We start from the raw sequence: 12,339 nt of genomic DNA on the forward strand, positions 1-12,339 counted from the left end.
ATAATGACGCAACGATTCATAAATGAATTTAAAAAAATTCTGGTACAGAAATAATATCCTGATTTTCATGGCAATTATTTCTGTATCGCAATCTCTGCAGTTGATCAATCCTTAAATTAGTTCAACCTCAAAGCCGCGTTTTATCCGCTTATACGTGTAAATGTCACTCAACGCTACGAGCACTTTATATTAAATTTTATCAAATACATTCTTTAGAAAAATCACTAGAAAAACTTAAGACAATGCGTTTCGTCTCAAAACAAATTTTTTGTTCTAAGCTTAATCTCGATTTGTCTCATCTAGTAGCCGGTGTTTCAAATATTTGCGTTGCCCACAATACAAGTCATTGGATATTGGTTTTCCAGATTTCAGTTTGTCTGATGGTAAAAAGCCGTGATGCTCCCACCCACATAAGTACTAGTGTCGATTATCGAAATTTTCATGACCAACGTAGAGAGACAATTGTCCTGTATAGTTCGCATCGCTACTGTAATTACCCATTAACTCTCTTGTTTACGTAGAATCTCAGGCATCACTATATTATATACTTACGCGAGCTCGTATAATTAGCGCTGAAAAGACGCGCTAATGCGTCAACCATTCGAGCGTATTCATTCGAATCCTATGAAAAATTCTCAAACACTTTAATTGTATCGGTCAATTTTGCTTAATTATATATATATAGCGTATCGTAATCGTAACCCGTGCACAATGCCGTAACACTTTTCTCGTCTATATAATATTAAAAAATTTGATTATTTAATACAAACACACTTCTTGTTCCATTCGCGCCTATGAAATGATTTTACCGATCATCCGATAGGCTCACTCAAAGATTACTTTTTTTTCCCCAACAATGTTGCGCTCTTATCTGTCTGCTTGTGTAGTATCGAACTGTGTCATCGATACCGAGTAAAAATAACAAAGTTCTTCCACCAGGTATCGATCGCTTGTACAAACAATCGGTAAGTAAGACCACCTTGGCTGTGCTTAAAAAAAAAAACTATCTGCAGGAAAAGTAAAAAGTTTTCTCATGTTGAAAAAAAAAAAAATCCTCAAAAGCTCACGAGATTTTTTATTGTTTCTTTCGTCTGTCAACGCGAGGGGCTCAAAGGAAAAAGAAAAAATTGATTAACCGATAACGTGGCAGCCCAGCCGACGATGGTTCAATCAAAAAGCACAAAATAATAACAGCAACCCATCGTCACGTAAATAGAGGACTCACGTGATATGTGTACACCGCATGATTGCTAAATGATAATCCGTAGACGAGGAAAATTAATCGAGAGCGAGAAGCGCGTTAACGAGGTACGAAGCTTGGAGTCAAAGATAATAGCAGTGACCGCAACTCACGTAGATAAATTTAAAAAAATGTTTTCTCATTTTAACGCCGCGAGGTCGACGAATTTGCTGCACTTGTGTGTACTTATATGCATTTGCATCTTTTAATAAACAATCGATGCACAATATTGTTGGCAAATGAGAATTCGTTCGAGAAAGCCGTCTCTACTCTTTTACTCAAATCAAATGAAGTTGTAAAAATAACCAAGCTTACACGGCCAGCGAATATTTACGTATATATGTATATTCACTCGCGCCTATAAAACGCTCGTCGATGAATCACTGGCTGATGGATTCAAGATTTTTTTTTTCGTCATCGGTGCGCCTAATGATCATTATTTAAAAAGTTCACTCGCGCCGAGTCGCGCGCGTAGTAAATAGCTGCGCCGTTTTAACCAGTACTTACCAGTTTGACGGTATATTCGCTCGTGTACAGCCTCGGGATTATTTTTATTAGAAAATCGCGAAACTTGGACATCTCGTGCGTGCACGATGACACGCTCTTTTACGCAAACTTTTCTTTTACTGTTTTTTTTTTTTTTTTTTCTCATTTGTTTCGATCGGTTGTTTGCTTATTCTCGCTCCTGTTTGGAGGTGGGTAAACGTTATTTCAATACTTCGAAAAGATGATTGAAAACCGTCACAGTCAAAAGTTCTCGAGCTCGTTAATCAGTTGTTGACTTTTTTCATTGCCACTGACACGCAGCTACGAGTTGTATATTTTACCGAAATATGCATTTTTTTTTTCCCCCGAGTGATTTTCATACCGATTTTTCAATCAAACACCTTTATAATTTCATTTCACAACTATGAAAGTGAAAGAGTTGACATATGTTATTCTTGGGGACAAGGTATTGAAACACGACAGCAAATATACTTACGAAAACATCGTCCACAATAAGCAACAACCTAACTATATGCATTAAATCACAATTGAGCCAACATAATATTACTCGTATACGTCGATTTCACGTGTTGCCGTCACTTGTTACCGACGCACGCGAGAGCGAATCTCGCAACTCAATGATTATCATTTTTGTATTAATAATTGTCGAGCCGATGCAAGACAAACTATAATGTAAATGTAGCTCTCGCAGCGTATGAAATCTTTGGAAAATGTATGCCCACATTTGAACTGATTTCCAAACACCTGTGACGAAATTTTAGAAAATACCATGACCGTCTCGAAGCAGGCAACAGTCGCGCATTATTCCGAGACACGTGAGGTATTTACGAAAAAAAGAACGAGCCCTGCTCTTCCATGCACAATAGGAAAACAACATTCTATTCCATCTCACGTACGGCCCATTCATGTAACACACGCACACTCTCAGACACACGCATTCGAAAAAATAAATACCAAAGAGACTGTATATACTTAATAGAGGCGACACGTATCCCCATCGACTCTCTTTCTGTATATTTTCCACGCCGGCACATCATCTCTTTTACTCAAAGTGTACGCTTCTGCCTCCCCAGCCGCGTATATAATATATATGTGCTCAGAAAACGTGCAACAGACGGACATACGCGCTGCCGACGAGTGGACCGCCGGACGCGCGGTTATCGCGCGTTATACATTCCACCGCAAGCGCACGATCGATACACTTGCACGCGAGCTCACTATTTACACGATAGTGGCAGTTTTTTTTTTTTTTTTCCTTACGTTTTACCATAGTGCCGATTTTTCGGCGAGAAAGGCCTCTTGTGGCTTTGTTGTCTTTTTTCACACGGAATCGATCTTCACGCCGATCGCTTCGTCTCGTGGGGGCGTCAGTGGAATTTTGGACTCACGCTCTTGTGACTTGGATATTTTTTTTTTTTTTTTTTTTGTCCATCCGTAGAAATATCACGAGGGTATTTTCATTCATGTCCGAGTGATAAAGTTAGTTTTCTACGTGCCATATACACAACAGATTGCTCTGCGGTGTGTTTACTACAAGTATTCTCTCCGTGGGTTTGTCGGAAACAATATTATTAACGTGCGGAGCCTTCAAACTGACGGTAAGTGGGTCCCCCACCCCTTTATCTTTTGGTTATCCTCTAATTTGATAACTTTTTCACCTCCAATTTGCGTTAGATGTTGCGACAGAGTAAACATTAATTGCTTGCAACACCGAGTTCTTTGAGCCGATTGTATGGTTAAAATTGGAGGAGAAAAAATGGGCCTTGATTTAAACCGACCAGTTAACCGATTAATTATGCGGTTGAGAAAAAAAAAAAAAGTAGCGGCGCTTTGTTCACAGCGCTCACCGTGACGAATCAGAATCTTTCATTGATCGGTAAGCGTCGACGCTTCGTATGTACATATATATACACGTGTGTGCACCCACGGTATAAGAATATATAATTTATACATGTGTATAGTAACGTTATACATATATTATGAATACGCAACAACATGGTGTCAATGACACGATTTATTCCTGCCAAAGATACGTATGTAACGCATGTGTGTTTAGTTTATGTTTACGAGACGCGGCTGGATGGAGCGATTGGCTTACTTTGCCGGTTTTTGGTTGTATCAGTTGGTACTTAATCTTTTGAACGTTTTATCGTTGAAAATTAACAGAGATGAGATTTGTTGTGAATATACATATACTTTTTTGTGCTTCCAAACACGTTTTTACAAAATTTTGTGAAACTTTAATACGTATAAATTACAGTCACTACAGTGTACATATCGTAGTCGAATGATTTATCAAAACATAATGTATAGGTACTTATCATCAGAGCGAGAGGGTAAATATATAGTGTACATAAAAAAAAAAAAAAAAACTTTATCTTTGAATTCATTTTAAATCGTTCGGAAATATATTTATTTGGAAAATAAAGAATAAACAGAATAATTGATAGGAATTTTTCAAAAACAAATCGAAATCTTAATCAAACATTTATTTTTCTTTTACTAAGTATATCTCAGGTGAGTAGGTGCCGAGAAACTGTGTCAAGACCTACGTACAAAATAAATCGTGTATTGAAAAGAAAATCAAACAAATGAATTTATCGGAAAAAAATCTCGAAAAAAGTGTTAATAGCTTCGGCAATTAATCCGAGATCAAAGATAAAGCGTCAGCTGGAGCATGTTTTATCTATTTGTTTAATATATACAAACGTGTGATAATACGACACGGATAAGAGAAAAAGAGGGAGGCACCGAACGCGCTTCGCTGACACGACCGCTCAAGCGTTCCATTGAACTTTTCACTTTTCATGAAAAATTTTTAAACAACACGTATTATTTTTATGCACTATTAGTACAATTCTACTTTCAATAGTACGGTACAGCAAAATTTTCAATACTGCTTCCATGAAAAAAAAAAAAAAAAAAAAGGATTTTTTTGTTTGCCTGTATTTGTAAATTTTATAAGCACCGAATAAAGTAAATTGTTAAAGAATTGTGAAAAAATGAGAAAAAACTTAGTTTTTTTTTCCATCAATATATCTTTACAAACGATTCCATTGACGTGAGTATGCATATACATTTGAGTAAAGACAGCATGTTGAAGGGCTTCTCGAGTATCGACGATTCAAAATTCGAAAAATGCAGAGAAAGTCCTTCCCTTCCGATAAGTATTTCCGGCACGTTGTATCAACCTGTAGGTATACATATATCAGCGAAAGCTCTCCTTTTTGCCACCCCCCTACGTAATACAATTATGTATTCCAGTACGGCGTATGTATAGCTGATCGATAACAGTATACACATTATACACATGATGCGCGGGTGTACAGTATACATAAAGCTCCCAACATTTGTATTTATATATGTCAAAGGGAACGCGCACGTGTACTCGCAAAAACAATGAAGTGGTTTACAAGTATTACCTATATATCATCGTTGTTAAAAGTCGTCGATCGGCGTATTATGTACATATACATATGGCGCTTACGTAATCGATCGTTACGAGTTTAACGTAAGAAACAATATACTTATACGTAAAGTTGAATCTTATACTCGCGTGCAAGCTGCCTCAGGACAAATGTCAAAAGTTATGACACTCGCGCGACGACTATGCATTATTGCCACGTGTCCATAAAAAAAAAGCACGTAGACGCGCAAGCTCGTAAATTACAATGATCCTATACTCGTAGGTAAATTCGGACGAAGCGATGGATAAAAAAAAAACCAACACGTAAAATTACAGGGTTTGGGAGCAACGGTACAGCGTCATCATCGGTTCAACGACACCTTGTCTGTGTGATATGCGTATATAAAAAGTACGATTTGTTTTTGGCCCCCGAAGACTGACGTAATACATAAATAATAACAGTAAAAAAGTATATATTACCAAATATAACCATAACACACAAGGAACAAGATGCAGAGCATCGAGACGTTCGGCAAGTACCAGTTGACGATCTACGCGCTGATAACGCTGCCGCTCATACTGTCGGCGGGATTTACGCTCGATTATGTTTTCACCGCCGGCGAAGTCAAGTACAGGTGAGTCGTTGCTCGATCCCATTGTTGCATAATATTTTTTTGATACATATATAAATACCCGTACACTTATTTGCAGAGGGACGTGTTAATTTACAATTATCGCACCTCTATGTGCTTCTCCGTATACGCGCGTACAACAAAGTTTAATTGTTGCCTAATATACATACACAATGGTATATAGCTTCAAATCCGCACTCGGCGCTGGGGTTTTATAACGTGCTCGTTTACGGTGCGTCTCTCGCGTTTTTACGATCAAGGACAGTTGAAGTTACATGAAAAGTTATATTTATTACGATGATTTTCGTGTGCTCGCAAAATCTCGTGGATCGATGAGAGTGTATATACATTATACCTTTTTGTTTGGGAGCAGGTGTCTAGTTCCGGAATGCGAGGATCCAAAGACGGCGACGATCGGGGGCGAGTCGTGGCTGAACAACTCGCTGGCCCCGGAGAATTGCATGCGCTACCCGGCCCGCGTACCAGCGGTGACGAGCGATTGCTCGGATCCGGGCTTCTTCGACAGAAACAGGACGATACCTTGCGACGCTTGGGTCTACGATCCCAACGAGGTCACCATACACAACGAGGTATAATATTGCATGTGGCTAATTTGTTTAATCCTGAAACCCCCCCCCCCATCCTTTTTTTTTTTTCAACAACGAGAAGCTTCCTCCTGCACCGGATCAAAGGAGGATAAGGAGAAAAAAAAGAGAGAGAGACAACTAATTGCTTCTCTCATTACAGCTAATTACCTGCATGTATATAGGTGCATTTCATTCAGTTTCGCGATTTCAATCAATTACATGTAGGTACACAAGTAGAGAGAACAATCGGATGTACATCGTTTCCGAAAGGAAAACGATACGTTAGTAATATAATTGTGTAAGAGTGCTTGTATCGTTAAGATGTACAGGTATCATATCGCGTCGAGGCAATTTAAAAGGTATTTCTCGTCATTGTATATACTGCATACAGGTAGACGCGAGAGAATTTTTTAATTGGTACAGTGTGTCTTGTCGTTGTGAATGAATGGCGCATGATTTGCGTGCTCTTCTCTCTCTCTCTCTGGTGATGTATAACATACCGATCTTATTTTCCTTGTACTTAATTAATGAGGGGGAAAAAAAAAAAAAGAAATGTTTACCTGCTCAACGATATATATTATATTATGTGTACTTCGATCGGCAGTGGGGTATAACGTGCGACGTGAATCGGTGGAAGCTCACCCTGGTCGGTACCCTTAACAATCTGGGCCAGCTGTTTGGCCTGACTTTTGCCTCGACCTTCTCGGACAAGTACGGCCGGAGAACGGTGCTCTCGACGATAACCGGCCTTGCCGGTCTCAGCGGCCTCATCCACTCGTTCTCCGTCAACTACTGGATGTTCATCACCTTCGAGTTCATCGACTCGTGCTTCACCGCCGGCATTTACAGCGCTACCTTCATCTACGGTAAGCATTATTCTTCTTCTTCTTCTTCTTATATCCTTGTTGCCGTTGTTTTCGTTGTAATGGTGTTTGTTTTCATAAAATCACGCATGCAGCTATGGAAATGACGGGGGTCAAACAGAGGATCTGGGGCAGCACGTTGCTCGCGTGCATCTACGCGGTCGGCAACATGTGGCTCGGTTTGATCGCCATGTGGGTCGGAAATTGGAGAGTCATCATGAGGATCATCTACGGGCCCGGTTTGCTCGCGATTTTCCTCATGTTCGTACTACCCGAGTCCGTGAGGTGAGCTTGGCCTTTTTCTTTATTTCATTTTGTGGGAAAATCTGTTTTTGCGTGGAAAACAAAAAAGAATAAAAAACGTTCTCCTGTTTAGATGGCTGTTGGCCAACGACAAGCGCGACATGGCCGAAAAGGTGTACCGGAAAATGGCCTCGGTCAACAAGCTCGACATCACCGAGGAAGCCTTCCTGGAGCTCAAGAGCACAAACACCGTAATGAAACCACAATCAATCTTACTTTGTTGACAAAAGCACACGCGACATTGTATGTATATAACAAAAAAAAAAAAAAAAAAAACATACGATTCGCCGACAGAAGGAAGCGGAGAGCAAAAAGTCCGGCAATGAGGAAGAGGAGGGCGACACGATGGCCAAGGGGGACGAGCCGCGTATCGCCCAGATCCGGCGCAGTCCCAAGATACTCCTTAGGCTGTTGATCTGCTCGTTTTGCTGGCTGACCAACACGTTCGTCTACTACGGGCTGTCTCTCAACTCGACCGAGTTCGCCGGCAACAAGTACACCAACTTCATCCTCGTCAGCGCGATCGAGATACCGAGCAACATCGTCGTCGTGCCCCTGCTCAACCGGGCCGGACGCAAGCCCACCCTGTGCGGCTCCTTCATCCTCAGCGGGCTCTTTTGTCTGGCCATTCAGTTCGTCCCGAAGCACACTTACGGTAAATCAACGAAAATACAAAAGAGCCAAATGACCCTGCACGTTCGTTTTTTTAACGATATACTTTTTTTTGGCTCCGCAGGTATTTGGCCCACGATAGCTCTCGTAATGTACGTGTGTGGCAAGGGCTGTATATCCATATCCTTTTCGACCTCGTACGTCTACACGACCGAGCTCTTCCCGACGACGCTTCGTCACTCGTTGCTCGGTATCTGCAGCATGACCGGGCGCATCGGCTCGATCCTTGCGCCGCAGACGCCCCTACTGGTAAGTCTCTCTCTGATATATATTTGTTCGTTGGCTGTTTGCCATTTCTTACTAATTGTTTACCCGACACGGTCGTCAATAAATGTTTTGTTGCGTTGTTGATGCCGATCAACGCAGGCCAAGTACATATTCGAGGGTCTGCCGCTGGTGTTGTTCGGCAGTATGGGCCTGACGGCGGGTCTGATGTCGCTGAGTTTCCCCGAGACGCTGGGCATGAAGCTGCCGGATACGATCGAGGAGGCCGAGCGGATTGGCCAGAGGAAGCCCGAAAAATCGGCGAGCAACGGTGTCGTTGGATCGGCCGCCTAGATCATCCATCGTTGCTCGTGTGTTTTCAAAATCCGATGCAATTAACACATTATAATATACGTATATACAAACAGTACACGTATGATATTGCAAAAAAAAAAGACATGAAGCGTCGACCGATTTTTTATTTCAAGTTTTCCGACGACCAATAATGTATTATAATATATATATGGTCGTTTTGTGCCAATTGAGAGGTCGAATAACTTTATTGGCAGATGATGAGCGCGAGAGGGAGAGACAGACGATGCGGAATCGCCGATCAAACGAGCTGTGTATATTAATTTATTGCCCTTTCCAGTTAAATCGGTTCGCGCGTGTGCGTCTGAGTGTTTTTAAATGAGAGACAACATAAAAAATATAATAAAAGGACATTGTTTTTTTTTTTTTGTTTTTTTGTTTTTTTTTAAATTTCACAATCATTAGTTACGTGTACAGTCGACATTTTTTAGCTTCTCTCAATTACTTTCTCATTTCCGTAATGGGTTTCAATGAAATTTACATTATTTTGGTCGGTCAAGATAATTGACAAACTACTATTTATAACACATTATGATTACAACACATATCTATCAAAATTAAGTATATTATTAGTTTTACCTAGAAGCTATTAAAATAATCAAGTTCGATGAGCCATGTAAATAAGCACGAAAAACGACAAAAGTAATACAATATAATCTACGGATTTATCTATCAAATAATAATGCGTGTTTTTTTTTTAGCTTTCGATTACTTCATTGGAGATAACTATACTTTATTTTCTGGAAAGAAAAAATATTTTTAGTAAATCGGTATTTTTAAATGTACTGATAAGTGAAATATTTCGAGAAATCTTTGTATCGTTTAAAATTTTTTAAATATACGTTAATTATCGTGCCGTCGTATTATATTAGATTTATAAAATTAATTTGGTTAATTAATTTTTGATGGACACAAAAGACCTACGCAATTTTATTAATTTTAAGCATATAGATTTACGCAAAATTTTATGTTAAACATTTGTACACAAAAGATGTTTATCCGATTCAAAATACAAAACTAATAATTTTTACAGTATTAAACTCAAGCTTGACTGATGTAAAAAAACAACAACAGTAACAACATGTTTGAGATTTCAACTATTTTCATTATGATGTTAATTAATAATCTTAAAAGTTCAATGATTAAGTCTAAAATACACTGATTTAGATTTATAAGTATTAATATACATAAGTACAACAATATATTGTTATAAAACCTTATTTTATAAAAAAAAGTGTTACGTTAATTTTGTATGATAAATGTAAAAAAATTATAGAATAAACAATATTTTTAAAAAGTAATTATTATTTTTTAATTTAAAAGAATAACTCGTAAAAGATACCAAGTTTTACCGCCATCATTTATGTTATCTTATTATCTTGACAAATTGCCGGGGAAGAAGATGAATGAATAACTCGGTCATCCGCTTGTGTATAAAGTATTGTTGATCAATTAAACAACACCAGAATTGACTAAACTTTCATGTATTATAGTTAATTACTTTTTATCATTGCAGATTTTATTACACGTCTGCGTACGACCGATGTGGAATAATTCCTCACAAAGTGTTTCCAACCTCAAACTGTGGAAGTATACTGTGAGCAGTAACAATAATACAAAAAATTTTCTGAAAAATGAATAAGTACATAAATCTTGCTACTGTAACGAGTAATTACGCGAAGCGTATGAATAGATTGAGCAATCGGATATTTGGCGAGGTGGCCAGACCTACGACGAAAAAGTCAATGAGAGTCGTCGAGTTGTTTAGCGCCATGCCTGTCAACAAGAATCCAGAGATTGTTGAGTACTACCCACGACTCAGAGAATCACACGTGTTAATGAAACACCTGCGATGGTATGGCCTCTTCAGAGATGAGCATCAAGACTTTAAAGAGGAGTACCAGAGACTGAGAGTGCTTAGAGGCAAGCCTGTATGGAAGAAGGGAGAGAGGAAAAAGGAAACTGTGAAAGTGCTGGTCTAGACAGTATATTTTTTATTATAATTTGTTTTTAAATAAAAATCATTGTTTTCGTAACTGATGTGATAGCTCTTGTTTAAAATAAAACAAAACAGATACCAAGTTACATAGTCTCTTCCTGTTATAATATATTGTAATGGTTTCCAATCAATATTGTACATACAAAGATGAGTCGATAATGGAATAAATTTAACGATATCACATTCTTTTATTGTAGTCTGTTGAAAATAGTCAGTAGAAAAATCTGTCTTGAAATAAAAGTACATTTTTTTTTTTTTTTTTTCAAGAATATTTACAATTCCTCTTGGATGGCTTCTTTGGATTCTGTGTCTTTGACCTTTCCAGTATCACCTTTTTCCCTTAAACAACTATCGTCATCTTTTTCCAATGCTCGCTCAGAACATAAAAATCTGTGAAATGCAATTTTTAAATAGTAAAATAGTTGAGTAAAATACAAGAGTATAATAAAAACATGATTAATACTTTGTTAAAGCAACTTGTCCCTGGTGATTGTAGTACCAATATTCAATGTCACTCTCATAAGTTTCAATCAAATTCTCACATTGATTTTTTAATGTCGTTATTTCAACAGAGGGTTTGTCCCACAGTTCATATGGGATTCCTAGTTCTACTTTTACTCCTTTATCTCTAAACAGTTATTAGAGATATAAGTAAATTTTATAATGTAAATGTGTTTAAACAAAAATACAAAGCTAACAAATAACACATACACAAGTCCGTGCAACGTCTTAAAAGTCTGACTCATGCCCTTAGAGAATCTTGTACTATCTGTTCTCTCCTTGTGTATATTATATTCTAAAATCCTGTTGCATACATTTTCTAGAGATTCAATTAATCTCAGTTCCCTGGAAGAAAAAAAAAAAAATTCAAAACTCGATCGAATTTTGTCAAACTTTTTAGAATAATGTATTAATTACTCACGATTTTCTGTACTCTTTTCTTTTTTTCGGGGCGACATCGTCTATCGAATAACCAATTTCTAAAACATCATTGGTTTTTCCCGTTTCTTCGAGCCTAGCTTCCAACTCTACAGCAACTACTTTGCAAACTAAAAGAAAGTTTTTTTTGTTATTTACGTATCCAAAATGGTAAGCGACTAATAAATTTATGTACCTTCGCATTTGTTTGCATATTTCACACCCTCCTTTTCTTCAATATCAGTATCGCAATAAATACTGCTTAGGAGTAAACAAATCAACACAACACATTTATACATTTTATTTTAGTGTAAAAAATATTAACTCGTTATTTATTTTTAATAATGGTGCAAAATTAAGTTAAGGAATGTAACATAGTTTTTTGGCGTTATAGTTTGTAATTATTTTATTATAATACGTTATTGTTTCGTTATAGTAAAACTAAGGGCAAAGGCAGTCTCTGGCAAAGGTACCCAAAATTATTAATCGAGGCCTAACATGATCTTGGAGAGATCTCTCATCCCTAAACTGTTTCAGATAGAAAGCGGGAAATTCAAAGTTTTGATCATCATCCACAGTTTTTTCTACAGTACTAGGTCAATGTCCTATTTTTTCGGGATGTTGGATAGAGTTCTG

The 12,339-nt window shown here is 37.9% G+C and overlaps 3 protein-coding genes across 3 annotated transcripts; 2 read left to right on the plus strand and 1 right to left on the minus strand.

Moving 5' to 3' along the window:
- Nucleotides 1-3,207: 3,207 nt before the first annotated feature.
- On the plus strand, nt 3,208-8,787 carry LOC106643246 (organic cation transporter protein). Its single transcript, XM_014358302.2, has 9 exons — nt 3,208-3,345; nt 5,657-5,788; nt 6,159-6,375; nt 6,977-7,238; nt 7,331-7,520; nt 7,612-7,729; nt 7,833-8,193; nt 8,275-8,459; nt 8,577-8,787. Exons 2-9 carry the CDS (start codon nt 5,664-5,666, stop codon nt 8,766-8,768), a joined length of 1,650 nt encoding a protein of 549 aa, XP_014213788.2. The 5' UTR covers nt 3,208-3,345; nt 5,657-5,663; the 3' UTR covers nt 8,769-8,787.
- A 1,385-nt stretch (nt 8,788-10,172) lies between these two features.
- mRpS33 (mitochondrial ribosomal protein S33) lies at nt 10,173-10,871 on the plus strand. Its single transcript, XM_089589890.1, has 2 exons — nt 10,173-10,224; nt 10,303-10,871. The coding sequence occupies exon 2, from the start codon at nt 10,421-10,423 to the stop codon at nt 10,766-10,768; it is 348 nt and encodes a 115-aa protein (XP_089446016.1). The 5' UTR covers nt 10,173-10,224; nt 10,303-10,420; the 3' UTR covers nt 10,769-10,871.
- Nucleotides 10,872-10,875: 4 nt separating this feature from the next.
- CNPYb (FGF signaling regulator protein canopy b) lies at nt 10,876-12,166 on the minus strand. Its single transcript, XM_014358303.2, has 5 exons — nt 11,900-12,166; nt 11,708-11,834; nt 11,497-11,631; nt 11,249-11,413; nt 10,876-11,175 (listed from the first exon to the last, which is right to left on the minus strand). Exons 1-5 carry the CDS (start codon nt 12,000-12,002, stop codon nt 11,058-11,060), a joined length of 648 nt encoding a protein of 215 aa, XP_014213789.1. The 5' UTR covers nt 12,003-12,166; the 3' UTR covers nt 10,876-11,057.
- Between the last annotated feature and the right edge of the window lie 173 nt (nt 12,167-12,339).

Source organism: Copidosoma floridanum, unplaced genomic scaffold, assembly GCF_036245765.1.
Source record: "Copidosoma floridanum isolate Cflo_tuat_1 unplaced genomic scaffold, Cflo_Japanese_pri ptg000009l, whole genome shotgun sequence".
In the NCBI taxonomy this organism is placed as follows: domain Eukaryota; kingdom Metazoa; phylum Arthropoda; class Insecta; order Hymenoptera; family Encyrtidae; genus Copidosoma; species Copidosoma floridanum.